At 46.4% G+C, this 25,876-nt stretch overlaps 11 protein-coding genes and 1 non-coding gene across 12 annotated transcripts; 6 read left to right on the top strand and 6 right to left on the bottom strand.

The window, feature by feature from the left end:
• Nucleotides 1-754: 754 nt before the first annotated feature.
• F4822DRAFT_268942 (cytochrome P450) lies at nucleotides 755-3,042 on the top strand. Its single transcript, XM_051454674.1, has 5 exons — nucleotides 755-1,389; nucleotides 1,489-2,091; nucleotides 2,147-2,171; nucleotides 2,229-2,717; nucleotides 2,782-3,042. Exons 1-5 carry the CDS (start codon nucleotides 976-978, stop codon nucleotides 2,937-2,939), a joined length of 1,689 nt encoding a protein of 562 aa, XP_051314864.1. The 5' UTR covers nucleotides 755-975; the 3' UTR covers nucleotides 2,940-3,042.
• Nucleotides 2,948-4,095, bottom strand: F4822DRAFT_268934 (uncharacterized protein). The gene is made up of 2 exons (XM_051454673.1): nucleotides 3,638-4,095; nucleotides 2,948-3,558 (listed from the first exon to the last, which is right to left on the bottom strand). The coding sequence occupies exons 1-2, from the start codon at nucleotides 3,807-3,809 to the stop codon at nucleotides 3,146-3,148; spliced, it is 585 nt and encodes a 194-aa protein (XP_051314863.1). The 5' UTR covers nucleotides 3,810-4,095; the 3' UTR covers nucleotides 2,948-3,145.
• A 25-nt stretch (nucleotides 4,096-4,120) lies between these two features.
• Nucleotides 4,121-6,660, bottom strand: F4822DRAFT_404909 (putative amine oxidase). Its single transcript, XM_051458253.1, has 6 exons — nucleotides 6,513-6,660; nucleotides 5,664-6,437; nucleotides 5,395-5,590; nucleotides 5,188-5,313; nucleotides 4,386-5,124; nucleotides 4,121-4,329 (listed from the first exon to the last, which is right to left on the bottom strand). The coding sequence occupies exons 2-6, from the start codon at nucleotides 5,994-5,996 to the stop codon at nucleotides 4,251-4,253; spliced, it is 1,473 nt and encodes a 490-aa protein (XP_051314862.1). The 5' UTR covers nucleotides 5,997-6,437; nucleotides 6,513-6,660; the 3' UTR covers nucleotides 4,121-4,250.
• A 1,502-nt stretch (nucleotides 6,661-8,162) lies between these two features.
• Nucleotides 8,163-8,255, bottom strand: F4822DRAFT_t68. Its single transcript has one exon. It is a non-coding gene; the product is annotated as a tRNA-Ser (tRNA).
• A 1,294-nt stretch (nucleotides 8,256-9,549) lies between these two features.
• On the top strand, nucleotides 9,550-11,220 carry F4822DRAFT_404905 (uncharacterized protein). Its single transcript, XM_051458252.1, has 2 exons — nucleotides 9,550-9,941; nucleotides 10,036-11,220. The coding sequence occupies exons 1-2, from the start codon at nucleotides 9,879-9,881 to the stop codon at nucleotides 11,053-11,055; spliced, it is 1,083 nt and encodes a 360-aa protein (XP_051314861.1). The 5' UTR covers nucleotides 9,550-9,878; the 3' UTR covers nucleotides 11,056-11,220.
• Nucleotides 11,221-12,298: 1,078 nt separating this feature from the next.
• Nucleotides 12,299-14,460, top strand: F4822DRAFT_268886 (cytochrome P450). The gene has a single exon (XM_051454672.1). The coding sequence runs from the start codon at nucleotides 12,452-12,454 to the stop codon at nucleotides 14,003-14,005; it is 1,554 nt and encodes a 517-aa protein (XP_051314860.1). The 5' UTR covers nucleotides 12,299-12,451; the 3' UTR covers nucleotides 14,006-14,460.
• Nucleotides 14,353-14,909, bottom strand: F4822DRAFT_429697 (Mss4-like protein; the record flags this gene model as incomplete). The annotated part of the gene is made up of 3 exons (XM_051461148.1): nucleotides 14,353-14,580; nucleotides 14,660-14,785; nucleotides 14,844-14,909. 3 exons carry the CDS (start codon nucleotides 14,907-14,909, stop codon nucleotides 14,353-14,355), a joined length of 420 nt encoding a protein of 139 aa, XP_051314859.1.
• A 250-nt stretch (nucleotides 14,910-15,159) lies between these two features.
• F4822DRAFT_404902 (monooxygenase-like protein) lies at nucleotides 15,160-17,784 on the bottom strand. The gene is made up of 4 exons (XM_051458251.1): nucleotides 17,177-17,784; nucleotides 17,003-17,126; nucleotides 16,816-16,941; nucleotides 15,160-16,760 (listed from the first exon to the last, which is right to left on the bottom strand). Exons 1-4 carry the CDS (start codon nucleotides 17,258-17,260, stop codon nucleotides 15,268-15,270), a joined length of 1,827 nt encoding a protein of 608 aa, XP_051314858.1. The 5' UTR covers nucleotides 17,261-17,784; the 3' UTR covers nucleotides 15,160-15,267.
• A 33-nt stretch (nucleotides 17,785-17,817) lies between these two features.
• F4822DRAFT_404901 (uncharacterized protein) lies at nucleotides 17,818-20,552 on the top strand. Its single transcript, XM_051458250.1, has 4 exons — nucleotides 17,818-18,159; nucleotides 18,221-18,634; nucleotides 18,703-19,898; nucleotides 19,948-20,552. The coding sequence occupies exons 2-4, from the start codon at nucleotides 18,525-18,527 to the stop codon at nucleotides 20,151-20,153; spliced, it is 1,512 nt and encodes a 503-aa protein (XP_051314857.1). The 5' UTR covers nucleotides 17,818-18,159; nucleotides 18,221-18,524; the 3' UTR covers nucleotides 20,154-20,552.
• Nucleotides 20,553-21,339: 787 nt separating this feature from the next.
• Nucleotides 21,340-22,989, bottom strand: F4822DRAFT_404895 (uncharacterized protein). The gene is made up of 3 exons (XM_051458249.1): nucleotides 22,313-22,989; nucleotides 22,027-22,254; nucleotides 21,340-21,966 (listed from the first exon to the last, which is right to left on the bottom strand). Exons 1-3 carry the CDS (start codon nucleotides 22,554-22,556, stop codon nucleotides 21,590-21,592), a joined length of 849 nt encoding a protein of 282 aa, XP_051314856.1. The 5' UTR covers nucleotides 22,557-22,989; the 3' UTR covers nucleotides 21,340-21,589.
• Nucleotides 22,990-23,273: 284 nt separating this feature from the next.
• F4822DRAFT_404894 (uncharacterized protein) lies at nucleotides 23,274-24,069 on the top strand. Its single transcript, XM_051458248.1, has one exon. It carries the CDS (start codon nucleotides 23,403-23,405, stop codon nucleotides 23,691-23,693), a length of 291 nt encoding a protein of 96 aa, XP_051314855.1. The 5' UTR covers nucleotides 23,274-23,402; the 3' UTR covers nucleotides 23,694-24,069.
• F4822DRAFT_404893 (glycosyltransferase family 31 protein) lies at nucleotides 23,274-25,659 on the top strand. Its single transcript, XM_051458247.1, has 2 exons — nucleotides 23,274-24,900; nucleotides 24,957-25,659. Exons 1-2 carry the CDS (start codon nucleotides 23,923-23,925, stop codon nucleotides 25,290-25,292), a joined length of 1,314 nt encoding a protein of 437 aa, XP_051314854.1. The 5' UTR covers nucleotides 23,274-23,922; the 3' UTR covers nucleotides 25,293-25,659.
• Nucleotides 25,660-25,876: the final 217 nt, after the last annotated feature.

The raw sequence follows: 25,876 nt of genomic DNA, 5'->3' as shown, positions 1-25,876 counted from the left end.
TAGTATGCTATAGAAGCTTCGTGCGTAGAAAATATTGTCAGGCTTCAATTCCATCGTCACTTTATCAAGCTTTCTATAACCGCTTGCTGTTTCAAACCATCCCAACATCAAATGATGAGTTGGTTTATGACATGTCATAGGAATCAATAGGGTTGTGAAGTGAGTTCCACATGGTCCGGAGAATACCTAAATGTCCCGGGTCGTCGCCCCTAATTCAGGGGCAATCGGGGCAATTATAGTGGGACTGGTCTCGGCTTCGGATGGTGGGCCGCTCGCGTAGCGAGACGCGAGGCGACCGGCGTCCAGTTGTGCCTTCCCCTAATCCGATGCAACATCCAACTTCTTCCTAATCCAGTGAAGTAATGCCAATAATGTATCAACTAAAGCTGGTTACTGATGAGAAATTCGTCTATTTTCTGATTTGAAATATTTAGTTATCCTTTTGTCAGTGGGATGATTGCATGAGAAAAGTATTGAGGTCTCATGCCTTAGTAGAATTTCCGATCCAACTTCTAAGGACGGAGGTTACTGCAACATCCCACATCAAAGGGGTACATTATTACTTGAGGGATGTCGAGATGAATTGGTGGTTCGAATGAGCTTGCGATATCCCTAATATTCCCCTGAGGCCGGATCGGGATACGTCTGAAGGCACTCTGCGATATTCATGTATCTCAATGTAGTTAGATATGAAATAGCTACATTGGTCGGGTGAAGCGGGCTTCAATGTAACTCTATGTGCATAGAGCTATATACCCCACGAAGCATACGACATACGTGCATGAATGTGGTCCCGTATGATATTCATAGTATTTCTAAGCCACCAAGTTACTCCCCAACAGCTGTTCCGAGTTTGCCTATATACCTGGATATCTACTAACGCTTAGTATAAATACACCTTCCGCCTCGCGGTGCCTCTTCACCTTACCCAACTCTTATTTATCCACTACGAAGTCCCGACTTTGTATCATACATATGGAATCCCCTATTCTCTTTGGCGGCGTAGTGACCGCCGTCCTTCTATGGACCTTAATTCGAAGGTTAATCTACCCTCGACCCCTACCCGGCATTCCCTATGATAAAGAAGCAGCCAAGAAGATTACCGGAGACCTCCCAAGTATCGTGAGTACATACAAGGAATTGACCGAATGGTCAATACCTATCGGCCGCCGCTCTCTCCAATATGGATCACCAATCCACATGGTCTTTACAGCCCCGTTCACGAAGCCGTATGTTATGATCGATGATCCGAGAGAAGTGTCCGACATTGCGGTAAGGAGGTCGAAGGAATTTGACAAGAGCACGAGAGCTGGTATTTGGCAGACCTTTATCCCGCATTCGACTATTGCACAGCTGTCAACGCCAGAATGGAAGGCCCAGCGGAAGACGGTACGCGATATTGGACACATTTTGCTCTCTTCCAGCCAATGCTTTTAGGACCCATCTGTGAACCATATCTAAAGACTAGCTGCTAACCCTTCACCATAGTGGCAAGATGCTATGCACCCAGACTTCCTCCGACGCGTCGTAGCGAAAAATATCTACGCCGCAGCCGGAGACTTGATAAAGCTCTGGGAAGTCAGATGTGCGCATTCGAATGGCCTTCCAGTTAATGTCAGCAGTGACTTCTCCTTCGCGGCCCTCGACGCTATCTGGACTGCGACTTTCGGCGAGCGCTTGGAAGTGGTCAAAGCTCAGATACAAATGCTAGAGACTGGAGAAAAAGTCGAAACCAAGGGCCTTGATATGCATAATACTGTCCAGTATATCAACCACCTTGCGAATACTTGGCGAGGTTCCTCTTGGCCGGCTCTGACCCGGTGGAAATTGCAGAGAAACCCGGCATATCGCAAGTACACAGAGGCTAAAGACAAGGAGATCGATCGTATACTGCTAGACGCGACGGCCCGTTTCCAGAAGATATTGGATAAGTCTGGCGATGGTAATGACGATGGTGAAGAACATGATACATGCGCTATGGATCTTGTTCTGAGGCGTAACATGGTAGCTGCTCAAAAGGCTGGAAGGCCTATTCCGGACCCAACTAAGGACGTGGGAATGAGAGATGAACTACTCCTCTTCATTTATGCTGTAAGCTGAATTGCGCCACATAAAATTTGGAGAATATCAGTTAACGTCACGATAGGGTCATGATACAACCAGTATAACTTGTACGTTGATAGGTGTTGCCTATTTTTTCTCGTTGCGGGGCTAACTCTACCTTGCAGTGCAATGGTTCGTAAAGTACATGACCAACAACCAAGAAGCGCAAACCAAACTCCGGGACGCCTTGCGATCCGCCTTCCCTGGCGACTCACTGCCCGATGTTTCAGAACTCCTCACCAAGGATATCCCGTACCTAAGCGCGACCATCGAAGAGACGCTCCGATGTGCTGGCACGGTAGGCCGCATTGTGCGCGTCGCGAAAACTGACACAGAGGTATTCGGACATAAGATTCCTGCCGGGACTGAGATGCTTTGTCTCACGACGCTTAAGTGGCGCCCCGCACCTGTGCCTGAGGAGAAACGCAGTGCGACAAGCCGTGCTGCGCTTGAGAAGAGTGGTGGTGTCGACTGGACACAGAAGCCTAGCGGTCAGGACTTGGACAAGTTCGCTCCTGAGCGATGGTTCAAGACTGACGAAGACGGGAATGAGGTTTTCGACGCTAATGCACTACTTCAGATCGCTTTCGGGGGTGGCAATAGAGGTTGTTTTGGTAAGTTCCCTTGGGATTATTGGGGATATTGAATAGTTATAGAAAATTGCTGACTTTTGGGTAGGGCGACGATTGGCCATGATGGAACTACGCATCATGATTACCTTGGTTGTGATGAGTTTCAAACTCCTTCCAATACCGCCTGAGCTCAACAGTTTCCAAGTCACTGAACAATTGCTTCGGAGTCCTAAGCAGTGCTTCGTGAAGCTTGAGGCGGCTTGATATTACATGAATGGGTCAAGGATTGATGTTCTGCGAGTCAAATGGTAACTAGATGAGGCGACGCACCGTTGTCAATTTCGTTATTCACCTAGAATCCCATGTCCCAATCTTAGTATACCGGTAGTTTCATTCTCAACCATATAGCCAATACGATTCTGTCGTTAAAGATCTCTAGAGCGCCCTAGTAAATGATTTATGCAGTTCACCTAATATCCATTGGACCAGCCCTTCGCCTTGTTGATTGCCTCAGTCGGTAGAGATTCGCTTAGTTCCTTAAGCTTGTCAAGAGGAATACTACCCCACCACTGTTCTGCAATCCCTCTAAACTCAGCCATGCACATCCCATTCTCTACACTGCCCCGCGAATCATCGTGACTTTTGAAAACGTCATTTAGCGAACACTCTAGCTCATCAAATGAGCTGGATTTGGAGGATTCGTTCGTCTTACTAAATCTCGATTTTAAGGCAGCGCCGATTGCGGTGGCCGCGCCTCCTCCTTGAATGACGCCGTTGACGACGGCGAGACCGTATCCACCCATGCCAGCGCTCTGCAGTGTGGCGAATACGCTTCCTGCGGCAACATTGCCTATTCCGGCCTGGGTTGATGCTGCTAACGAAGCTGTGGGAATTATATTTGTGTTAGCAAAATGCCCTCGAGTTATTAATACACGAAAAACTGCGAAATTTAAGAAACGTACCCGCTACAGGCCCGGAAGCACCAAAGCCGGCTGCTGCCAGGGCCGGAGCGGCGACCACCGCTGGCACTAAAAGGAGGGTGCCAGCAGTGGCGTACGCCGCTGTATTTCTAGGGTTCTCAGCTACCCATTGGGCGGCTTGATTGGCACGCTCGGCGATAAGATCGAAATTCATCTTGACGTTGTTTTTGATGAACTTTAAGATGCAAGACTGTAGTACGTTTTTTCGCCTCTGATAAAATAAAAGATGAAATATCGGAAAATAAAGACTGGGAGGTAAAGAATACACCGGGCAGACTTTATTTAAGCGCTTGCGATGGCCGACTTTTATGGTCGGCGGGATTCGTTATGGAGGGCCTGAGGCACCTTGGGTTGCACAACAGTCGGCGGCCTGTGGTTCGCACAAATCTGCCTTGCCATCCATTTACACCCAACACGTTAGATTAGAAGACCAACCGTTTGCATTGTCCATGGCCTTTATTAGGTAGTTGGTCTGTTTGAGTTGTTCAACGTGTCAAACGAGGAAGCGGACTAAAGTCCCGTTTACGTGAGTGTCAAAAGTGACGTATCACTTTTTAGCTGGGCTGGTGGGTATTGACTCATTGACCTGCTACATTTATTTTTCAGAAGCTGGCCTTGCAAGAAATCCGGGATGAAACATCAGAGGAAAGCCCCAAGAATCAATATGTTTACATGTAAGTAACACTCCTAATCCGTACCGTTCCTGTCGATCCTAACGTGAATTTTTCAGATATCACGTAAACGCGCGATTACCTCATCCGCACCTCTCTGACCCGAACGAATCGCACCGTCCATATAGCCCTTCCAAACGATAGATGTCTCCGTACCAACGAAATGAATATTCCCCACAGGTTCCCGCAGCACGTAGGACCCGAGCGACGTAAGTACACCCGGTGCCATGATAGGAGAGGGTGCGCCAAGGAAATACGGCTGTTCTGACCATCTCTGTTCGTGAATGGCAATGGGCTGGGGAACGGTCACAGCGGTAGAGAAGACCGAATTGAATTGTTCGAGTATCGCCTCCCGACGCTCCGCTTCCGATAACTTGTTCCAAACACGTCCCATTTCACCCACCACAAAACAGCTTATAGACCACTGGTCGTCCTCGGGGGCGCTGGTGTCGCGCGTGAAAGAGATCGGTCCCTTATAAGATGTCATTACACCTGATAAATCAGTTGCGTGCCACCATGGCTTGTCGAAGACTAATACTACTTTACTGTAGTATCCGAGGGTGGTACTTTCGCCCAGCTTTCGCTTCTTCTCTGGAAGTGGTGGGGTGAATTCAATCGAGCCGTACAAGCTAGTCGGGACGGAAATGATGATATGCTTGGCCGTGAATGCAGTGCCAGCTGTGGTCTCTACCTCGTAAGATTGGTCGTCCTTTTGGTGAACAGATCTGACTACAGTGTTTAGGTGGAGTGAGTCTTGAGCCAATTCACCCGCGAGCCCTTTTGATATAGTTTGCATGCCTATGGTATAGAGCATCTGATGTCAGCCTTTGGAGTTTCCATATAGCTCGATTCCTTTCGTACCTCGTCTGGCCCGGATATACTGGCCTCCGTCCTTCTTGTCTGACGTTATAACCTTCAAACCGCGCCCACTCTTGATGTAGTTAATAATGAATAGAGCGCTGACCTCGTCAGCCTCTACCCCCAGCACTGCAATGACGCTAGTCAGAAGCTATTCCTTCGAGAAACCTTTGTGGGTGAAGAGGAGCAAGAACTTGGGATATTACTCACGAGCAGCTGTGACTGCCGAGGCTGCGACGGCCCCGATGTTAGGTCCGACTTCCTGACAGAACTCAGCAAGTGTTATGCTGTCTAGCTTCTGGGCCTGCGGACTAGCTTCGGGATGCTCGAGATCCGATGCTTCTACGGCTTCGTGGACAGCCATATACACCCGCAATAGTTCTTCGTCTATATAGCCCCCTTGTCCCTTTAGACATAGTTCAACATCAGTAGCCATTCGCTTACGGAGACAGTGCCTCTCAGATGGTTCATTTACTTACCGATGACTCATCATCATATGGATGAGCTACTGTGCTGCCATCCGGAGCTTGTCGAAAACTAGTACCGAAGGTCCTCTGAATTTCGGCCCCGAGGTTGTACTTCTCGAAAAGCTTCCATATTTCGGATTGGTTGGTGTCGTTTACCCATGCTGCCCCGATGTCATTCGCACCAGCAGGTTTGGAGCTTGACTTGATGCTAAGCGTTTTGCCGCCCACGCGATCGTTAGCCTCTAGGACTAGGCAGGAGAACCCAGCTGCCTGGATTCTCACAGCTGTTTGAAGTCCACTAAGGCCTGCTCCCACCACGATCACATCCGCAGTTTTGTTCGACATTGTGGAGTAAGGATGTTTGGACGATTGTAATGACGGCAAATGAGGTGAGAAGGCTGTGTTTAGATTAGTATTCGCGTAATGCTATAGTTCGTCTGCTATTTTGGCTCTAATGCCGTGACAGTGAAAGTGACATATTCTACTAAGCAGTGAGTTTTCGCGCGGCTCATAAGTAGTTCTTGTGCTTCGTATTGCGGGCCCCGAGGAGGCCGTCCGAACAACCCGGATCCCGCGCAAAACAGTATAATTCCCAACCGCACCTTAGAAAAACTACCCTTACACCAGATCGGCAGGCTGTGTTAAGCACTTTTGAATAGCGGCAAACAAAAGTTCCCTGCGTTCATTCACATTACGTATCCTGATATAGGTCTCTTTTGTCCTTGGGAATGCAAGGGTTAGGTGGTGAATAGCTTCTACTAACCAACACTTATCATCCAAGCCAGTCTAAGCATACGTCAGCCAATGCTTCTTTGAACCAATTTAAGACTCAACAGGCTAGATTTTGGTAATAGGACTTACATTGTGAGGCAATTTGGCTCGTGTTATTTGATATTAAGATTCCAGTTTAATGGTGGATTAGTTAGTGCCCAAGTTCTAATTACTACAGCGATCCTAGCGAAAATTAGAGGGGAGCTGTTTAGGGCTGCAGGGATTGTTTCAATGGCCTGTCGCGGCGAGCTGTAGTGGGCTTAGGGACCGTATTTGCTCTTCTAGGTGCTAAATTCTCCCTTACTACCCTGTAATTTATTTACTTAGGGATGTGCCAGCTAGATATTGTTTCGGCATATGCTCTTCTCTAACTATTGCTCATAATCCCTTTCTTTGAGTCAGCGCCTAGGTTGTTGAAGGGAGATGACTTGACGACTAAGGACGACATTTATTTTCCAATACTATGAGCAAGAGGCAATTGAAAAGGCAACCGCTATCATCCACTCGACATGTTACTCATTGAAAGTGGCTCTGGCACCCCACATTCTTACAATGCCGACCGACAAGGTGATTAGATTCACATACCGCAGATCAGAAGGATAACTACATCTAAAGAAGACTCCAATGATAAGCTTAAGCCTCAAGTACGGGGAGCATTAGGTACATAATATCGTGATTCATAAGCTCGACTCTCAATGATGCGTTCTACTGATATACGAAAAGTAGTCTAAAGTCACCGATGACGCCTATCTAATAGAAACTCGGGAGGTCGTGTTGTAGTGGTATCGAAAGATCTAGCTCTCATATCTTAGGTCTAGGTCTATCGCCTCTCCTCCATTCATGATTCTCGCGGGCTGCTTTGTATGGGTCGACGTGTTGATGAATCGCTCGAACCAGCATACTGGAAGGTTCTCGACCGCTGTGAGCTCGTAGCTGGCGAACAATCTGATCCGCAGTAAGGGTAGGCCGCGCCCTGTGGAGAAGTTGAATGTACTCGAGGTCCGCCCGGTTGTTCTCGCTAGGGCGGTTAAGTCGTGAATTCATTGTGGGCGGATGAAGAGTATGGTTAATATGTGTTCTTAGGTGGTTTTCTTGTGGATAGTGGCGAAGAGAGAATACTGAACGTTGATCGAATCTTCATCGCTTATATATTTTCTGGCCCAACTCAGCCTTAGATCTAAAGTAAGTGAATTGGTTCTTGACTGATTCATAAAAACGAGGCGGATATCGAATCGCGATTCCTTATTTGACTTCATCATAAGGATATTACCTTATCTCACTGTAAAACCATCGCCTGAAAAGTCCCGATTTAGCATCTCTTGTGAGTCACTTAGCATAATGCGGCGTCCGCGATAATACCGGCGTTGGGCGGCCCCACTCGACGCAGTATACCGGCCAAAACCCGCGCTTACTCCGTTCCGTACATTGAAACTGTAGAGCTCCTTCCCTTAAGACTCAATTAGGAGCGTGCTGTACTAAGTATATAATAGACCGTTTGACATCGGAGTACTCTGTCACCGCCGATGTAATATGTTCGATGGTCTGATTAAGAACCACCCATCAGCAGTTTTGTGGGCTAGTTAGGATTGGATTTCTAGTGATGAAGTGAAATTGCTGTTACTTCGGTGGTACGTGGTGTCGTAAGAAATATCAAAAAGAGGAGAAAGTAAGGGAGAAAGAAGAAAAAAAGAAAAAAGAAGTACAAAAGGAATAAATTGCTGAAACAACAAAAACTGAAGACGACGCAGGCCTGATTCGAACAGACGCTCCCGAAGGAACAAGATCGCAGAATGCATTCTAGTCTTGCGCGTTAGACCACTCCGCCACTGCGCCTTTGTTGGTTGATGATAATTGGTCTTTTTCTTAGCCTATATACTATGTTTTTCACGGTGCTGATTGAAGATGGTGGATATATACTGTACTGCTAGGTTCATCCATTGGTTAGGCCATTTCTAGTCAGGCGAAAACGGGGCGAACGAGTAGTATCGGCCCTAATCCGAATTCGGACGAGATAAGCGACTAGAAATACTATTATTCTGATTGGATATATAGGGCTGATGACGAGATATTTTGTGCTGCTGGGTCAGGATACCTAGGTATTTCTTGATATATCTCAGAGGATGGTAACACGACAATATGCATGCATACCGGATCATGTATTAGACATGGATTCTTATCACATAATTTACCTCAATTCCTACACACAGAGTCTCGACAATGGCATCTACTTACCATCTTAGGAAGTCTCCCAATTGTCTCAATGTCAAGAAATTGACTAGAAAAAGCCTCGAGCTAATAATTAGTATGATGCTACTCGAGTTGATAATAGCGCTTGGTCTTGGTATCGAATTTCATTTCAGACTCATTCACCTATACGCAGGGAATACAGTTTATATTATAGCTAATTGGTAGCAAAGGCAATGTCGAAGAAAAGAGATGATCAAATAAAATAAAAATAAAAATAAAAATAGAAGTTATGGTTCAATGTCACATCGGTCCTATTGAGTACCTAGGTATATTCTTCTGATAAGATAAGGGGTCCAAGTCGACTTGCATATGCTGAGTGAGGGACGTGGCGGGGCACTTTTTTTGGTTTGTATGGGACCATCTGCAGCTGATGACGAAAGATACTCCGTAATTGACTTCACTTTGAAAAAGATCCATTATCATTACCACTAGACCAATTCATGTTGATGCAGCTGTGCATGAGTTTCGAAAATGCATTGACTCGACATTAAAGATATAAAATAAGGGATTGGATTGAATTACTGGAGTTAAATGGTAGAATTGTATCGATGATTCGTCGGGTTACCCCACCATAGGTTCCCGATAGAAAACTGACGTATGGAGGGGTAAAACGTCAAATTCGCCGGCATTTCACCTAGGTAGCTTTAAAGAAGCTCAAGATATCCGTCCATTGCTCCGTAACAATTGAAAGTAAAGTAAAGTATTCGGAACGGCAGATGCACCATTAGAGTAAAGTCAAATCTCAGGTACCTACCTAGGTAAGCACAGGGATACAGGGGAGGAGACGTAGGTGGCTAAAGAAATAGGAAGTTTTGGCCCGAAGTCAAAGATGGCGGGATGCATACTACTGCATACTTGGTGCATACAATTCACTCTTACGAAACAATCCGGGTCGCTACATGTACTTACAGCACCTCCATAATAAAAAAATAAAATTCTCGGGCGCTCTGCGTCACCGTGGATCAAATCTTACCCAACAACCCCTCCAAAGAACCAGGGTCTCCCCTCTTCTTAGACTTTTACGCTTTTCGTCGTTACTGTTTTAATTCCCTCAGACTTCGCATCAATTTCAAATCAAACACTACATCTTTATCATTAACACCTCCAACACTCATATTCCCTAGTAGCGTCCTAACGTAACCTACTTCTTTTCCCATACCAAACAAACATTACCTACTCTCTCAATTACAATCTATAGCTACATTCACAATGGGTTTAATGGAGAAGCTGAACCTCAAGCCTGGTGTCATCTACGGCCAGGATGTATTGAAGGTAAGCTAACCCCATCAGCTAGCTATTCTTGCTATCCACGTATAATCTATTAGGAAGAGAGAGAAAAGAGTCTAACATGTACGCATCTATATAGGTTCTTCAATATGCCAAAGAGCACGAGTTCGCTATCCCCGCTGTCAATGTGACCTCTTCTTCTACCGTCGTTGCTGTTCTTGAAGCGGCCAAGGACTCGAAATCCCCCATCATCCTTCAAGTTTCCAATGGAGGTGCTGCTTTCTTCGCCGGAAAATCCATCCCCAACTCCAACCAAGAAGCTTCCGTGACTGGTGCCGTCGCTGCTGCTCACTTCGTCCGCGCTATTTCTCCTATCTACGGTGTTCCCGTCATCATGCACAGTGATCACTGCGCCAAGAAGCTACTACCGTGGTTAGATGGCATGATTGATGCTGATGAGGCCTTCTTCAAGGAGCACGGCACCCCTCTGTTCAGTAGCCACATGATCGACTTATCAGAGGAAGACGTCAAGTACAACATCGAGACAACAGCCAAGTACCTTAAGCGATCTCAACCCTTAAACCTATGGCTAGAAATGGAGGTTGGTTTGACTGGTGGTGAGGAAGATGGTGTTAACAATGAGGACGTCGACAACAACTCTCTATACACACAACCCGAGGATATCCTTGCCATCTACGAAGCTCTTAGTCCCATCTCAAACCTCTTTAGCATCGCCGCTGGTTTCGGAAATGTCCACGGTGTATACCAACCCGGTAACGTGAAGTTACACCCCGAATTACTCGGCAAGCACCAGGCCCACGTCGCTAAGAAGCTAGGTGACGGCCAGACCAAGCCTGTTTTCTTCGTCTTCCACGGTGGTTCCGGCTCCAGCAAGGCGGAATTCCTAGAGGCTATCTCTCACGGTGTCGTCAAGGTCAACCTCGACACAGATCTCCAGTGGGCATACTTGATTGGCCACAGAGACTACATCCTAAACAACATTGACTACTTAAGAACCCAGGTGGGCAACCCAGAGGGACCCCACAAGCCCAACAAGAAGAAGTACGACCCCCGCGTGTGGGTACGAGAGGGCGAGAAGACGATGAAGGCTCGTGTGATCGAGGCCTTCAAAGACTTCAACACAGCTGGACAGCTATAAATACCTAAGTAATGATATGGGAGCATCGTTGGGCGTGATTAGAGATTTTACGGCGTAGTTCGAGTAGCTAAAATATGATATAGTTCGAGTCGAGCTTTTTTTTTCCCTCTTACTCATTTCTATGGATCAATTAGACTACAATTACCATATTTTACAGAACACTACCTACGCTTGATGTCGTGAACCGTAATGACTTTCCGTATGTCCTTGTCGCCAATAACGTAGCGCGTTCGAAATTGCCCCAATGCTAATAACCGAGGCCCGGAATCGTCCACAATAGCCAAGAATCGGGTCGGGAGAGATTATCCCGTCAATTGAGGAAACGCCTCGGGATGAAAGCGTTAGATTGCTTCGGAAGTTCCTCTACGGCATAGCTAGCTGTTTATAGCTAATTCTATTAGCTTCTAAGTTAGACGATGTAGAAAAGATCCTACGTTGGCATCGCGATATATGAGCCCGATCCACTTATGCTTTTGGCCAATATTATCGTTTACTAAAATAAGTATATTCATCGAATTATATAAGTATTTATGGAGGGGCGACTTCGATTCGAATGCGGGGTTCTGCAGGCTCATAAGAGTTTTCGTCTTCACCTGCGGTGAACGCAAATGCTAAATTCTTAGTAAAACAAGCACAACTTTGATGCGCCGTCCCTCGTGAACAAGCACAAGAATCTTTCGTATCGAGAAGAAAATCAATTCATTTTGAAACTATCGACCTGGATATATTCAAAATGCAATGTGTTTGAACATTGAGTGCTGGGATTATTAGGAACACCATGAGACTAAGAACGACATAAACCAGGGGTACGACTTCTATTCACTTCATAAGTATACCGGATTGGAACGGTCACAAACCTTTAGTGAGTCGATCGATGCGGGTAGAGGTGAGTAATCCAAGGATATTGGTTCGATAAAACCCCTGTCCGTTTGGTGTAGATATCCAATCCCCTCTATGTAACACTCCTAGTGGCCTTACAAATGCCGGAGTGCTCTCCCGCGATGGAGGTGAAGGCATAAACTCCTCGAGTTTATGTCATCTTACATTCCCTTTTCTAGTTTGTCGCTTCAAGATTATTCGTTGTTATTAGACGTTCCTCTTCGGAGGGAACCTTTCTTTACCACCTCTCACTACCGATGTGCCAGCTGGAGGGGCTCCATTGTAAGATCTCCGCATAACGTGCATCAATCTCACCCTACTTAAGTTGATATATCATAAAACCTGATGTATATAGGCCGTCGGGGCCTCCCCTACTTGCGGTGTGTAACGACGAGATGAAGAGCGGCTTCAGCGGTGTATTCGGACAGACAATCTTTTACGTCACCTAATAAACATATCATCAGCATTAGACTCACCTATTCGATTCGGCACGGGTAACATCATACTTACTGCCAAGATGGCAATACTCGACCGTATCCCATTAACTTGGGCAGTGGTCGCCGGATTTATTGTCATCGCAGCTTACTTCGTTTATCCATATTTCACGACCTACGGTCACCTCGGAAATATCCCAGCTCCCTTCCCAGCACAGTTCACCAATTTCTGGCTACTTTATGTATGTAGGCGAGGAAAACGATATCTTGCCGTAGACGAGGCCCACAAGAAGTTGGGCCCTATTGTGCGGATCCAACCGAACCATATTAGCGTCGCCGACGATGAAGCCATTCAAATCATCTACGGCCATGGCAATGGGTTTCTAAAATCAGATTTTTATGATGCTTTCGTGTCGATCAGACGGGGTCTCTTCAATACTAGGGACCGAGATGAACATACTCGGAAGAGGAAGTTGATCTCTAGCACCTTTGCTCCGAAGGCCGTGCTCCAATTCGAGCCTTATATCCACCAAAACCTCGAGGTATTCGTCAAGAGGTGGGACGGATTAGTCGCACAATCAACTGGAGAAGATAAGGCCGCGCATATCGACTGTCTGAAATGGTTCAATTACGTCGCCTTTGACACGATCGGGGACCTAGCCTTCGGCGCACCATTCGGTATGCTAAAAGCCGGGGCTGATATCGCCGAAGTGCGTATGGCCGTCGACGCTCCACCTATCTACGCTCCCGCCGTCGAGATCCTCAATCGTCGGGGCGAGGTCTCGGCTACTCTCGGATGTTACCCATCACTCAAGCCATACGCAAAATATCTCCCCGATCCATTCTACAGCAAGGGTCTCGCCGCCGTACAGAACCTAGCCGGAATCGCCATCGCGCGCGTCAAGGAGCGTCTCGAGAACCCACCAGATGTAAACCGGAAGGACCTCCTAACCCGACTACAAGAAGGCCGCGACGACAAAGGTGAACCCCTCGACTTCGAAGAACTAACCGCCGAAGCTCTAACCCAACTTATCGCTGGCTCTGACACTACATCCAATTCCTCCTGCGCGTTGTTATACCACGTCACGCGCACACCCGGTGTGTTACAAAAATTGCAGCAAGAACTCGACACCGCCATCCCGGATAACGAAAACGTTAAAGTGCCGGAGTACGAAACAATACGTAACCTGCCGTACCTCCAAGCCGTAGTCAACGAGACTTTGCGCATTCACAGCACCTCCGGCATCGGACTCCCGCGTATCATACCGCCTAACTCCGACGGTGTATGGATCCGGGGGTACTACTTTCCACCGGGCACCGTACTCAGCGTACCCACATATACCATGCACCACTCGCGCGAGATTTGGGGCCGGGATGCCGACGAATTCCGCCCTGAACGATGGCTTGAAGACGAAGGTCAAGGTGGATTAACAGCGAGGCAGAAAAATGCGTTTATACCGTTTAGCACCGGACCACGCGCTTGTGTGGGAAGGAATGTGGCTGAGATGGAGATGAAGATGATTGCGGCGACTTGGGCGAGGAGGTATGATGTCTTTTTAAGGCAGCAGGGGATGCGTACTAGAGAGGGGTTCTTAAGGAAACCGTTGGAGTTGGAGATTGGGCTTAGGAGAAGATGAGGGGGTGGGGGGCTGGGCGAGGTATGTATGGTAGAATGTGGGTATGAGGGAAGGAAGTGTGTGACTTTTTACGACGATATGATATTTCGCTGGGCTTTACGAAATACGCCATGGGTTTCATGTTTCATTATTTCATGAACAAGGCATCGGTAGGGAGGAGGATTGATCGGCTACCCGCTAACTTGTTGGCGGACGCTTCTCTTTCGAGCTCTTCGAATATTACGTTACTATATCTCTACTCCGGCAGTTAGAGAATCCGGCTTTGGAAGTAAAGATGACTCAACCATATTATCACCAGGAGTCTTAACATATCCCGTTAGGGTTTTTGGTAAATATCACTACTTATTCTATTGAGAAATGACCTCATATTTCCCATTCAACTGTATTGCCCCCTCAACCTGCTTCACCCAAGGCGGTCTCCTCTCAACATAAACCTCAATAGCAGGAGGCCTGTCCAGGATACTCTGATCATCCAGCACACCAGCGCGGATGCCGATTTTATCATCGTTAACTGCCGCGCCACCAGTGCGGTAGAGCGTCGTGCCGCAAGTTCCGCAAAAATGATTTGAGATCTCCTACATAATCGCCGGCATTAGCACTTCGGTTACAGAGGTTAGGATATGGATACGTAGACTTGAGGTAAGGAGGACGTACGTTTCCGTGATCCGATACTTTGGTGAAGACCTTCGGCTCGCCCTTGGTCACGGAGAAACCGCTCTTGAGTACCTGGAACACTTGCATATTGGCCATCTTACGGTCATCATGGCAGTAACATATCGCCTTTATCTCTTAGCAAGAATATTCGTCGTAATGGGGATCTGTGGATAGGATAACTCACCCTAAACGCAGGTTCGCCCTCATACGCGATCTGGACCTCGCCGCATAGACAACTTCCCGTCGGCATTGTGAAAGAGTATTAACAAATAGTAAAGTGTTTCCTGGAAATATCAACATCTTCATTGCAAATTCCCTCTTATTTATAAATTTAGATCGTCGGAAGTGCTGTGCCGCCCGGGAGATCCGTCCCAGGGCTCCACATATAGAAAGATATGGATAGTATCATCTTACGCAGGGATACGGACATTAGCAAGGGCATAGATGAGCTAAATGCAAGGGCTTTACATGATCTTGGACGAGTATATAATTCTAAATTGCGAGTGACGTGTATTATTCCGAAAGACATTCTATCAAAAGCTATGCATACGGATCCCGATTATCGACATGAACCTTAACTCCCTATGCGAAACATTCCGAGAATATCACTAGAGTTGGATTTTCAGTTCCTCGAGGCATTTAACTAGCCCTTCAGTATCATCGGCGAGAGCGAACGTGTAGAAGTCAGATCGTACAAGAACGAAAGTCGTAGTAGGCTCAAATCGTCGGAAGTAGTTGGACCCACAATACCCTGGTTTGATAGCAACCCCTAAGTCGGTGAGACTCTTAGTCGACGCGGGGAAATACACATCATCCTCGTTATCGTTAGCTTCAGGTGGGTCGTTGAGGGTAAGGACCCGAATAGAATCATCTGATAGGATCGATTGGTCTAGGCCAACTGCTCTGAGAGCTACTTGTGCCTCTGCGACTAATTTCTTACGGTCGTCCCTCGCTAGGACAAGTAACGTCAAGGCTGACCTTGTGCGTTTTATCAACTCGTCCGACAATATTGGGCTTTGGTTCTTCGACTCAAAGTATACCTGAGCGAGGCGCCCCCCGCCATTAAAATCTGGTAGAAAGAAGCCATCTTTAACAGATCGGAAACCCTTCACCTCAAAAGGAACGACCGGATTAGGCATGCCAGGGATAAAAGATAGATACTTGAGTAATCGCATGAACATGCGAAACAGCCAGAAAAACCAGTCATCGCCTTGATTACATAGTCGTCCATTCATACTTGTGAACGTCGCGGCATCTTTAATACCATGGTGGCGCTCTCGTGCCCAACCCCCAAGGAGACGTTCGCGGAGATGATCGTCACTTCCGGGCATGCGTTGGAGCAGAGAGATACGCCAAGCAAGCTGGTGTGCGTCGCGAAAACCACATGCAATTCCCTGCCCGCCGAATGGTGGGAAAACGTGTGCGGCATCGCCGATGAGAATGGTGCGGCCATCATACCATTTATTAACAACTTTATGGGTAAACCGATAGGGGCGACATCGAAGAATGCGAATGCAATCGCGAGGGTAGGTAACCTCGCCAAAAGGGAATGGCTCGCCTGAGCTATCCCTTCTGCGCGTAATCATAGGTGTTATATGCTCCCACAAGAGGGCTTCCGCGTCCATAGAATCGTTCCAGTCGCCCTGTTCAAGCTCGTGGCGCCACATTCGCGCGTCGTGGGGACCGAATCTCCCGGAAGCTGTCGCTTTTCCAGGTGGGCTGCAAAAATGCCAACCTTTGGGCCAGAATAAATCGTAAACAGCCTCGGGAGTAAATCCGAGTTTCCATAAAGGGAACTCGGGGTGCGTTTGGGGTGTTGGTGGGGTGAGTTTGAAATTCGCGGCAATCCACGTCCCATCATAGCGATAGGTACTATCTATTTGCTTGATACCGGCGGATTCCTCGAGGAAGTTCTTTCGTACTACACCTTTCTTTCCATCAGCGCCAATGAGGAATGACCCAATGATGGTTCGTGTGGCCCCTCTTTCATCTTGGTATTCGACGACTGGGTAGTCTCCGCTCTGTTGCTTGCCCACGACGATACACCCACATCGTAAGTCGCAAAATGGAGACTCAATCACTTTCCGACGCAACGCGCTTTCTTCTTCGTATTAGAGGGAAGTTACCTAGAAGAGTAGGATAATCGTGGTTCTTACCTAGTCGTGGCTGGATATGAAGTATCGCATTAGGAAGTACTTGCCAAAATCCATCATAACCGATATCTATTTTATGGAAAGGTTCGTTCACGAATGAAGTCGTATGGAAATTTACGGTAGATAGCTCTTCAGTTTTCTTGTCAGTTATCATTCTATTGGATATAAGTTCATACCATTAGATTCGTACCGTGACCAATCTCCTGCATAGAATCACCGAGACCGAGGTCCCAAAGTATGCGAATCGCATCATTAGTGAGATATACGCCTCTTGGGTCCTGTGTGATTTCTAGGTCCTTCTCAAGAATGACAGACTATCAATTGTGAGCAATCCCCGATATCTAATCCTTTGGAAGGGACCTACATGAATATTAAATCTAGCTAGAGAAAGCCCCAACGAAAGGCCAGCTGGGCCAGCGCCAACGATGATAACATCGGTCTTTTCCATCGTCGGCTTTTGTGAGGAAGTTTGAGTACGAAATCGAGGAAAGAAAGTAGCAACGGTGGAAATAAAATGGTACTTATAAACTGTTTGTTTGCTTCGCAAACAGGTCCAACGTACGTGTATCCCACTCGGCAGTGACGGTGGTCCCAACAAATCTCATTGGTATACCAGCCGCACACTTGTCTTCTACCTGGGTAATTCTTCCGAGCGGGGATTGGCAGTTCCTCCGCGGAGAAACTTGTCATCATATGGTCCACGTTGTGTGGTGGTACAACATACAGCTAGGGCGAGGGAAGTGTATGTGTGAGTATAATAGGGATGAGAATGTTGAACTTTTTTCTAAACTCTAGACCCTGACACCTCCTAGACCGTACCTACCTGAATGGGTAGTCGAACCTACCAAAATGTGTGCATGTGGCTAACTTGGCCATTACATATCAATGAAGGCAGGAGCATCTCTTAAGATGAACTTTAAAAAGTTCAATATCATCCGATATTCATTCGCAGTGACGCGTTTCTCTTTTGCGGGTCATTATGGTGTCACGGGAGAAAAAGGGGGGAAGGAGGAATGGGCGAATAGGGGTACTATTATGGGTCTGAGGCGTATTACGTGAGCAAGCCACAGTTACGTAAATCCCTGGTACCTAGTAGTCAGCCAGCCACGTCTTAGTGAGGGGCGGTCTGCAGTTAATGACAAAGTGGCGCTTCTCAGAATTTCGGCACCTTTCAACTGCTGCTGTATCTTAATCGCAACACGCGCTTCGAACACTCATGAAGGTTCATTATTTGTAAATATGGGTTTGGGGACCGGTTTTGCGTTTTGAAGTTATATCACGGCGTAATTGACGCGCCTGCGCGATCATCATGCCTCCTAACAGTCGCGTCTGCGACAGGTGCATTAGGTCTGTTTTCAATCTCAAGTTGCACGATTCTCACGGGCAAATTGCTAACGCATCATTGCAGGAGAAAAGTCAAGTGTGAAGCAAGAACCTGAGCGAAAATTGGTAGTGTACGACTAACAATAGCACTAGGCGACCAACAACGGCCTCATTGTTCTCGTTGCTCTGAATCTGGTTTCCCCTGTACATATTCGAGAGAGAAGCGAAAGCCGGGCCCACCTCGTGGACTTCGGTCAAGATTCCGTCCAGTTGCGCCAGCTAAGGAAAATCTGGTCAATGTTCGGGGCCATGAATCCAGCCATAACGGCCCACCACGCGAGGAGGTTCCTCTGCGTGAGACTCCCTTGACTCTTGGGACACAACAACTCATGTCATGCTGGGACACCGGCTTGTCGCTGCATACACCACTGATGCTACCTGGCGTGGATCAATCTAAGTTCCTGGGCTACTACTTAAATCCTTATCAAGAAAGAGAGACGTGAGTAGTGCAATCAATTATTCTCCCATAAAGTAGCTTTCTTGACTCATTCCTGACTCTTGAATTAGATTATCACGCTTCTTCGACGACATACATACTGCTATACCAATACTTCAGAAGGATCGGTTTCTTAGGTTATATGACGAAGGTAGATATGATTACGATCTAGTCGTGGCTATAAATACGATTACAGTCAAGCTACTCGGGCCAATGGATTTCTGGCCGTCCGAGGATGTAGACATGTGCATAAACTCGTTACTCATGACGACAGCGTATGAAAGCGACTTTTCGGCCTCTCAGACCAGCCTCATCGACTTTCAACGGGAATGCATGCTTGCATACTATGATTTTCATGAGTTTCCTGGGCCTTCGGCTTGGATGAGAATAAGCCGATTGACACGCCGGGCCTACGCGATGGGACTTAATCAAATAGAAAACCCCGAATTATGCTCAGCGTACGATGCCGGGGTAGCGACGGAGGACGAGATCGAAGATTGGAGATATGTATGGTGGTGTGTCTATTGCTTCGATTCCTACTCCAACATGTCATTGGGTACACCCTTTATAGTCGACACAGAGAGTATAACGACGGCGCTTGTTAGGCGATCATCGGACGATGACCACGTACCACCCCTTCCGAAGTTATTCTTACCCGATGACATTGGTGAATTGTGGAGAACGACACAAGAGGTTATGTCGAGCTCTGGTGAGACGGAGTTCAATCTAAACATTCTCACTACCACCGTTCTTCGTCAGGCCGGAAATATCTTAAGATTCAGATACACGAAGAAGCAAGTCAAGAACAAAGCCGAAATCTTAACTAGTAATCTTGCTTCATTGCGACTCGCTCTACCTCGGCACTTCCTCAATCCAGCACGTAATGCTCTAATTGCGGAGTCGAGTCTTTGTCACCACATCCGACTTACAAGCCTCTTCCGTTTACACATGACTCGCCTCATTATATTTTTACCTCAAGATTTTGCGGCCGACAAGACGGAGTGGTTGAATAACTGGCAACAGATCCTCGGAGCTTGTCAGGATGTTGTCACAGTAGTTGAGCAGTGGAACAACCAGTTCTCATCCCACGTAGACCCCGCAATCTGTCTCATCGCATTCGTGACGCTCTGGATCACGAATCTACACAGACGGTGCATTCCTGGTATAGTTTCACCACTCATGAATAGTTTACTGCGCGCCGAGAACAATCTGATCTTATTCTTGGAACAATTCTCGAGGATGTGGGCGTTGCCTAAGCTTTTACTTCGTGAGCGCGCTATCCCATATTCTGTGGATAAACATCTAACATTGACTAGAACTATTCAAAATCTCTTCAAACGAAGATGCTTTGACGTATTCCGACGTTGATCAAGTTTTAAACCAGATCAGAATGCCGTTAAACCCCAAAATCATGCGCCGAGCATGTGGATTGGCTCCTGACGTACGTGGAGGATTTGAGAAAAACGCTGCCTTCATCGATATGCGATCTTTGGAAACACAGAGTACGGGCGTCTGGACATAAGCGAATTTTTCGCATATTGTCACTATATACAGAATCAATTTTGATCTATCATACATGTAATTATCTCAACAAATTTCTCTAGCGCCGTTTTTGGTCAATTTTGATATTCTCGGAACTATCCGATGCAACTACCTAAGGTAAATAGCACACATTGAAGCGCCCGGGCTTGGGCTCTGCGACTCACGGCTAACCGTTAGCGGGGGCGCGCTATACTTATCAAATCTATAGTACTCCAGGGCTCCAGGGATATATTAGTAGCGTATATACCTAGGTAGTGTCAACCTGTCAGTATGAACGACGGTTGTAAGATGTTTAAATTGTTGTCTGTATTCATGATTTTTCTATTTCTAGATTCAGTCAATTATATGGTAAGACATTTCGATTATATAATTTATTGTTGGTATTATTATTTTATCGTGTATTTTATCGTGTTTGTGTTAGCACCTAATTTCTTTTTATAGGTATTTTTTCCTGGCTTGTTTCTTTTTCGAATCTTTCCTTCCCCTTCTTTTTATTTTCTTCTTCTTCTTCTTCCTCTTCAAGGTCTCTGAAGGGAATAATAATTATTATATGTTCTACAACCGTTTTACTAGCTCATAGATTGCAATCAAGCAGACAGATACGCCATCAACGACCCCGGCAAAGAGAAAAGCGGATGCACCACCCGCTGATGCCGTCGCTAAGTATGGCGACGAGGAAGATCAAAAGGCGGCCGGTGCTGACATCGCTGCCAGCAAGGAATCTGAGGATAAGCAACCGCAAAAACGTGGACAAGAGCGTCCTCCAAAGAGTCGTGGAGGACGATACGGCAAGCGTGCATAGATGGCTCCTTTCTTTTCTTTTGTGAAAGGGGAGATGTGATGCTTCACATCACATGATGTACTATGACTAAACTCTCTCAGACCTTACTATGTAGCTCATCCTCCACATCATAGCTTTACCTTAGATTCTTGACAATTCATCATCATTCAACACATACTTGACCGTCTCAATTGGTAGCACCTCACGCTACGGTAGCTCACTACCCGGGTAGATGGTAGGGTATTCACACTTATAAATCTGATTCGCTATTGTAGGCGCCTTATAGGTCCTTTGCTTCAACAGGGTGTGTGCTGTCAGTCACTATATTTATAGGGCTGAATGGTGCTATGCTTATAATATTCCGCTCGCGCGTTATGGCGTACCTACCATCATAGGCGCCTAGGTGGCTGGGACCTAGTTTATTTAGGAGAATAAGCACTATTAGGCGACCTAGCCGGAATTAAGGGGCTTCGCACTGCGACGCATATGGCGCGCTGGCACCGAAAGGACCGGTAACCACCAGAGTCACTGGCTAAGTGTTGTACGAATGTATGTCGTCCATTAAATATAAACAAGATAGGCTATGCATTCTCCAAAATCATGGGTATCCTAAATATCGCAATCCTTTAATCCCATCATCCTTGAAGTTCCGCTCTTTGTGCATTGTCCGAATAAGCCTCCGGTGTAAATCCATATCCCTGCCCTGCGTCCAGTTCAGCACCTCTTCCAGCGGGCTTATAATATTCGCTATAAGGTTGGGTACCGCCAGCGCCCATATAAGCCTGTGGTGCGGGGTGGAACGCCTGAGGGGAATAGGGCTCCATGCTGTCAGCCGCCTGTGTTTTACTATTCCTCGACCTCCTGTAGAACCAAATTCCAGCAATTAGCGCGATGATACCTAAAGCACCGACCCCGATTCCGACTCCGACACCAATTTTACCACCCTCTGATAGGCCTGGCTGGGGTTCGCTTGGGCTTTCGGTGGTTTGAAGTGCTGCTGCGGCAGTCGTCGCTAATAATCAAATGTTACTTATCAGTTGAGAACAATAGAGAACAAAATCCTGTTACTAACCAGATGTTATAGGGGCAGAGGCGGACGTCGATATATGGGATGCAGTTGAAGATATTACTGAAGAGGTAGTCTGCAACCCATCGATCCAAAAAGCCGCGCTCAAAAAACCGCCGCTCTGTTGTTCTTCCTCCGTCCCCGTCGCATTAACCACGCGGAATGCGTATATCTCGGAGGAATTCGTCGAATCGGTTGATACTTCCCACTGATACCAGTTCTGCCCCAAATTTGCTGTTCGGTCGCGATTTAGTACCTCTCCACTAAAACGGTTCTCTTTACCACAGCTTACACGCAAGTTGTATCGGTGAATTAAATTCCCAACCAACGATTAACCATAAATTTGAAGTTTCGAATGTCGTATGCCAACTAACATTCATCGTTGCTCCCATTCTATACGTGGATTGCGACCCTCTTGGCTCGGTGAATCCGCCGTCGGTGTAGGTGTATGCTGGTTCGCCCGGTCCTGGAAGATCATCTTGTCCTAAGACGATAGAACTCAAGCAGATGAGTGCTGCGAGTGGTCTAAACCACATGACGAATACCTTGTTTAGTTGTATTGAGGTCTGGGAGTATGAAAAAACGACGATATTACTACCAAAGCCCAAGACTCGATGACAAAAGCAACGAGAAACGAAAGAGCTTTCGAGACATGATTATACGAACTAAACGGGACATCTGAAGACATCGTGGGGGGCAACCAAGCCATACTGATTGGGAGCCTCTTAGCCGCGCTGGCTATTTAGGCGTGCGTCTCTTTTTTGATATTTCCTGAATAGGGCATAGTATGATGCGTAGATCTGATTACTGCAATGTCACAGCAGAGTAGTTTATTTTACCCTGGTCCAAGATGGGTCAGGCTGATCCTACGGTTGTGTTGGGGTGACCCTTGGCGCTTATATATGACGGGATTGCATGGGTTACCATTCTGTCGGGTCCTTTGTTAATTATTGTTACCTTTTTGAGCACTCGTTGCTAAAGAGTTTGAAACATATAAAACCATAGACGCCATTCTTGAGAACTACATTTATGAGGATATTTTGATAATGTTCTCATCGTAAAATGCAAAGTGGATAGCCTATCCTGATGCTTTAAAATGAGAACTGGGTTCAGGGGTTGGATTTGAAAACAGCTAGGGGCTATGGGGCTGTTACTCTAAAAGAAAGTACCCTACATATTAGGTACTTAATGTACCCCAAGCCCGCCCGAAAAGACTCAGACTTTACAACTATTTGTCTTATCAAACTCGTAGGAATACCTATTCAACACGTTAACAGCCAATTTAGAGTGGTATTTCGTAATCACGAGCGGAACTGAAATGTATGTCATACGATTATTCTTAATTGAAACCAACAACCTACTAAAACCAGAAATCCCTTGCAATGATTGTTGATCTACCTGAGGGACCTATTACGCAATTAGGAAAAGTGATGTGGGCTGTTGGTTTCTTTTTCTCTTGCGGGCGCGTAACCCTGATTGGAATGTCTACAACGGCGCGTAGGATGAAAATCAAGGATCGAGTAGTGACTAACATAAATAGTGTCCTTCCTGTTGGGCTAATCATCTGGGTCTTCACAATTTCGACTAAGCCACGATTTATGCTACGAAATTACGTGGAATATCCAGACACAACTATACTTATTTTGTATTCTGGCCCTTCTAGTCCTTCCTAGTGTGATCGTTTTGTTAATTTTCCATTTCCAAGAACAGATATCCTTTATTCCAGTTCTTCTTAGACTTTCTTAATCCAACCTGTCTATCTGGAATGAGGGCTTGCTTTTGTTTCGCTTTAGCGCTGAAGGGAGCAACGAAGCTCCCTAAAGTCCCTTAGCTTACTCGTTGTAGGCAATTCCATTCATTTTATCTACCTATACAGAACAACTACCTAGGTAGCTTTATACCATGTTATCCCGACCGATATCTCGAAATTTTACGATAATCTGGGTTTTCATTTTGGCCTTATTATATCTTTTATTTTGCAGGTCAAGTTCCATAAGTGGAAATTATTTTCAGGGGAATTTTCAACCATCATGCGATTCTCTTTCAGGGCTCGAGGATCTTTTTGTGATCCTTAGAACTGGGGCCACCGAAGCCCCTAAAAAACTCCCTGTTCATTTTGCGACCACTTTGCGCTGCGTTCCCCACTATGTCATCTATTCGGATTATGAAGAAGACATTGAAGGTCACCACGTTTATAATTCCTTAGATGAAGTTAATCCCGATATAATAGCTTCTCATCCCGATTTCGAATATTACCGCCGCCTGCAAGCGGGAGGTCGAGAAGCTTTTACAGCCGAGGAGATTGCGCAATGGGCAGCTGTTAAGAACACTAATAGTGGACGAGATAGCCCTGGTTGGAAATTGGACAAATGGAAGTTTCTTCCAGTAGCGGAGAAAGCTTTTGCACAGCGACCAGATGCGAAATGGTACATCTTCATTGAGTCGGACACTTATATGCTCTGGCAGACACTATTAGAATGGCTCTCGAAATTCGATTCTTCTAAGCCGCACTATTTGGGCATGCAGATGCAGATTGGCGACGTCGTCTTCGCTTATGGTGGAGGAGGATTCGCCATCTCTAATCCTGCAATGCAGAAGGTAGTAGCACAACGACAAGCGAACCTGAAACTTTACGACGATTTTACTGCTGTGCATTGGGCAGGCGACTGTGTTTTGGGAAAAGCATTGGCGGATGCTGGCATGGGGTTACTTTGGTCCTTCCCGACTCTGGCTGGCGACCAGCCTGGTGATATCGATTTCAATTCTACGTTTGGTGGACAGGATAAGAAGCCATGGTGCTACTACGCTACGAGTTATCATCATATGCAACCTGCGGAATACACGAGATTCATGAAATTTGAAGAAGCTTGGAACCAGAAGGTAAATACTACCCAGAAAAAATCCAAGGGCGCTCGCTAACGTGAATATTTCGACAGAACACCTTTCGGCTACGCCACCGAGATGTATTCCGGCACTACATTTTACCACAGCTCTCACCGGAGCGCGTTGACTGGGACAACTTGTCAGAAAATGATCAAGGTCCTATTGCTTCTTTCGAAGAATGCCGCAAAGCATGCGAGAATCAGCGGGATTGTGTGCAGTTCTCCTTATCGGGAAACTCTTGCAAGACTTCCGCGACCCCTAAACTGGGGAATCATGTTTCCGAAAATTCAGAGGAGAGTGTAAGATGTGGATGGATTCTTGAGCGAGTAGAAGACTACGCCCAAAGCATGGATGAATATTGTAGCCACCAAACCTGGATATTACCCTGAAAATAGGAACTTAGGGCTAAGCCCCACCATCTTACCCAGTCGCCGCTTCGACCAATATGCCATCATGTCGAGGTATAGACTATTTAGGAATCTAGGCAGGTCAGTCGGACATATAATCTCGTCGTCTCTGGGCGATAACGGGGTATCGATCAGAGTCACATCCAGTCATCGCATCATCATATGGGAAATCCTGCCTAGAGTGTGTGTTAGATATTCACGGCCAACAGCATTTAGACGGTGGCATTTTATGATAGAGGGGTGACTAGATAGTTTCTAGTTGTGTTGAATTTTAAAATTTATAATCCTAAAATAACACCCTTCAACGTCTCAACCTTCATCCCCTATTTTCTACATTACATAATCTCCTCCTGCTTATGTAAATGATCATAGCTGTAGCTCATGATTATGTCATTATCCTTATGTCATCATTTATGTTATGTCATCTATAATTATGTCATGTGTCAGCAGTGATTCAGTAATGTTATCTGCTATTCTATAATCAAATATTAGATAATGTAGTATTATCTAATCCATCGTCTTTTGAAAGGTGTACGAGTCGAGATTAGCATGCACACTGAGCCTAC

This window comes from Hypoxylon trugodes (genome assembly GCF_022578975.1).
Source record: "Hypoxylon trugodes strain CBS 135444 unplaced genomic scaffold F4822scaffold_5, whole genome shotgun sequence".
Classification (NCBI taxonomy): Eukaryota; Fungi; Ascomycota; class Sordariomycetes; order Xylariales; family Hypoxylaceae; genus Hypoxylon; species Hypoxylon trugodes.
Note: the sequence above shows the minus strand (reverse complement) of the source record. Positions and strands in the feature narration are given on the sequence as shown.

What these genes read in the sequence shown, in the direction of transcription:
- F4822DRAFT_404909 (XM_051458253.1), bottom strand. Translation starts at nt 5,996, where the DNA reads ATGTCGAACAAAACTGCGGATGTGATCGTGGTGGGAGCAGGCCTTAGT. An exon ending in CTCGGCAGTCACAGCTGCTC is followed by an intron (nt 5,314 to 5,394) that starts GTGAGTAATATC and finishes GCGTCATTGCAG; the next exon opens with TGCTGGGGGTAGAGGCTGAC. An exon ending in GTATATCCGGGCCAGACGAG is followed by an intron (nt 5,125 to 5,187) that starts GTACGAAAGGAA and finishes TCTATACCATAG; the next exon opens with GCATGCAAACTATATCAAAA.
- F4822DRAFT_404902 (XM_051458251.1), bottom strand. Translation starts at nt 17,260, where the DNA reads ATGGAAAAGACCGATGTTATCATCGTTGGCGCTGGCCCAGCTGGCCTT. An exon ending in TATGCAGGAGATTGGTCACG is followed by an intron (nt 16,942 to 17,002) that starts GTACGAATCTAA and finishes AGAAAACTGAAG; the next exon opens with AGCTATCTACCGTAAATTTC. An exon ending in TCATATCCAGCCACGACTAG is followed by an intron (nt 16,761 to 16,815) that starts GTAAGAACCACG and finishes AATACGAAGAAG; the next exon opens with AAAGCGCGTTGCGTCGGAAA.
- F4822DRAFT_268942 (XM_051454674.1), top strand. Translation starts at nt 976, where the DNA reads ATGGAATCCCCTATTCTCTTTGGCGGCGTAGTGACCGCCGTCCTTCTA. An exon ending in TACTCCTCTTCATTTATGCT is followed by an intron (nt 2,092 to 2,146) that starts GTAAGCTGAATT and finishes ACGTCACGATAG; the next exon opens with GGTCATGATACAACCAGTAT. An exon ending in TGGCAATAGAGGTTGTTTTG is followed by an intron (nt 2,718 to 2,781) that starts GTAAGTTCCCTT and finishes ACTTTTGGGTAG; the next exon opens with GGCGACGATTGGCCATGATG.
- F4822DRAFT_268886 (XM_051454672.1), top strand. Translation starts at nt 12,452, where the DNA reads ATGGCAATACTCGACCGTATCCCATTAACTTGGGCAGTGGTCGCCGGA.
- F4822DRAFT_404901 (XM_051458250.1), top strand. Translation starts at nt 18,525, where the DNA reads ATGTCATGCTGGGACACCGGCTTGTCGCTGCATACACCACTGATGCTA. An exon ending in CCTTATCAAGAAAGAGAGAC is followed by an intron (nt 18,635 to 18,702) that starts GTGAGTAGTGCA and finishes CTCTTGAATTAG; the next exon opens with ATTATCACGCTTCTTCGACG. An exon ending in GTTGCCTAAGCTTTTACTTC is followed by an intron (nt 19,899 to 19,947) that starts GTGAGCGCGCTA and finishes AACATTGACTAG; the next exon opens with AACTATTCAAAATCTCTTCA.
- F4822DRAFT_404893 (XM_051458247.1), top strand. Translation starts at nt 23,923, where the DNA reads ATGTTATCCCGACCGATATCTCGAAATTTTACGATAATCTGGGTTTTC. An exon ending in AAGAAGCTTGGAACCAGAAG is followed by an intron (nt 24,901 to 24,956) that starts GTAAATACTACC and finishes ATATTTCGACAG; the next exon opens with AACACCTTTCGGCTACGCCA.
- F4822DRAFT_404905 (XM_051458252.1), top strand. Translation starts at nt 9,879, where the DNA reads ATGGGTTTAATGGAGAAGCTGAACCTCAAGCCTGGTGTCATCTACGGC. An exon ending in ACGGCCAGGATGTATTGAAG is followed by an intron (nt 9,942 to 10,035) that starts GTAAGCTAACCC and finishes GCATCTATATAG; the next exon opens with GTTCTTCAATATGCCAAAGA.
- F4822DRAFT_404895 (XM_051458249.1), bottom strand. Translation starts at nt 22,556, where the DNA reads ATGTGGTTTAGACCACTCGCAGCACTCATCTGCTTGAGTTCTATCGTC. An exon ending in TTCACCGATACAACTTGCGT is followed by an intron (nt 22,255 to 22,312) that starts GTAAGCTGTGGT and finishes GCGACCGAACAG; the next exon opens with CAAATTTGGGGCAGAACTGG. An exon ending in CTCTGCCCCTATAACATCTG is followed by an intron (nt 21,967 to 22,026) that starts GTTAGTAACAGG and finishes TTTGATTATTAG; the next exon opens with CGACGACTGCCGCAGCAGCA.
- F4822DRAFT_268934 (XM_051454673.1), bottom strand. Translation starts at nt 3,809, where the DNA reads ATGAATTTCGATCTTATCGCCGAGCGTGCCAATCAAGCCGCCCAATGG. An exon ending in TGCTTCCGGGCCTGTAGCGG is followed by an intron (nt 3,559 to 3,637) that starts GTACGTTTCTTA and finishes TAATTCCCACAG; the next exon opens with CTTCGTTAGCAGCATCAACC.
- F4822DRAFT_404894 (XM_051458248.1), top strand. Translation starts at nt 23,403, where the DNA reads ATGATTGTTGATCTACCTGAGGGACCTATTACGCAATTAGGAAAAGTG.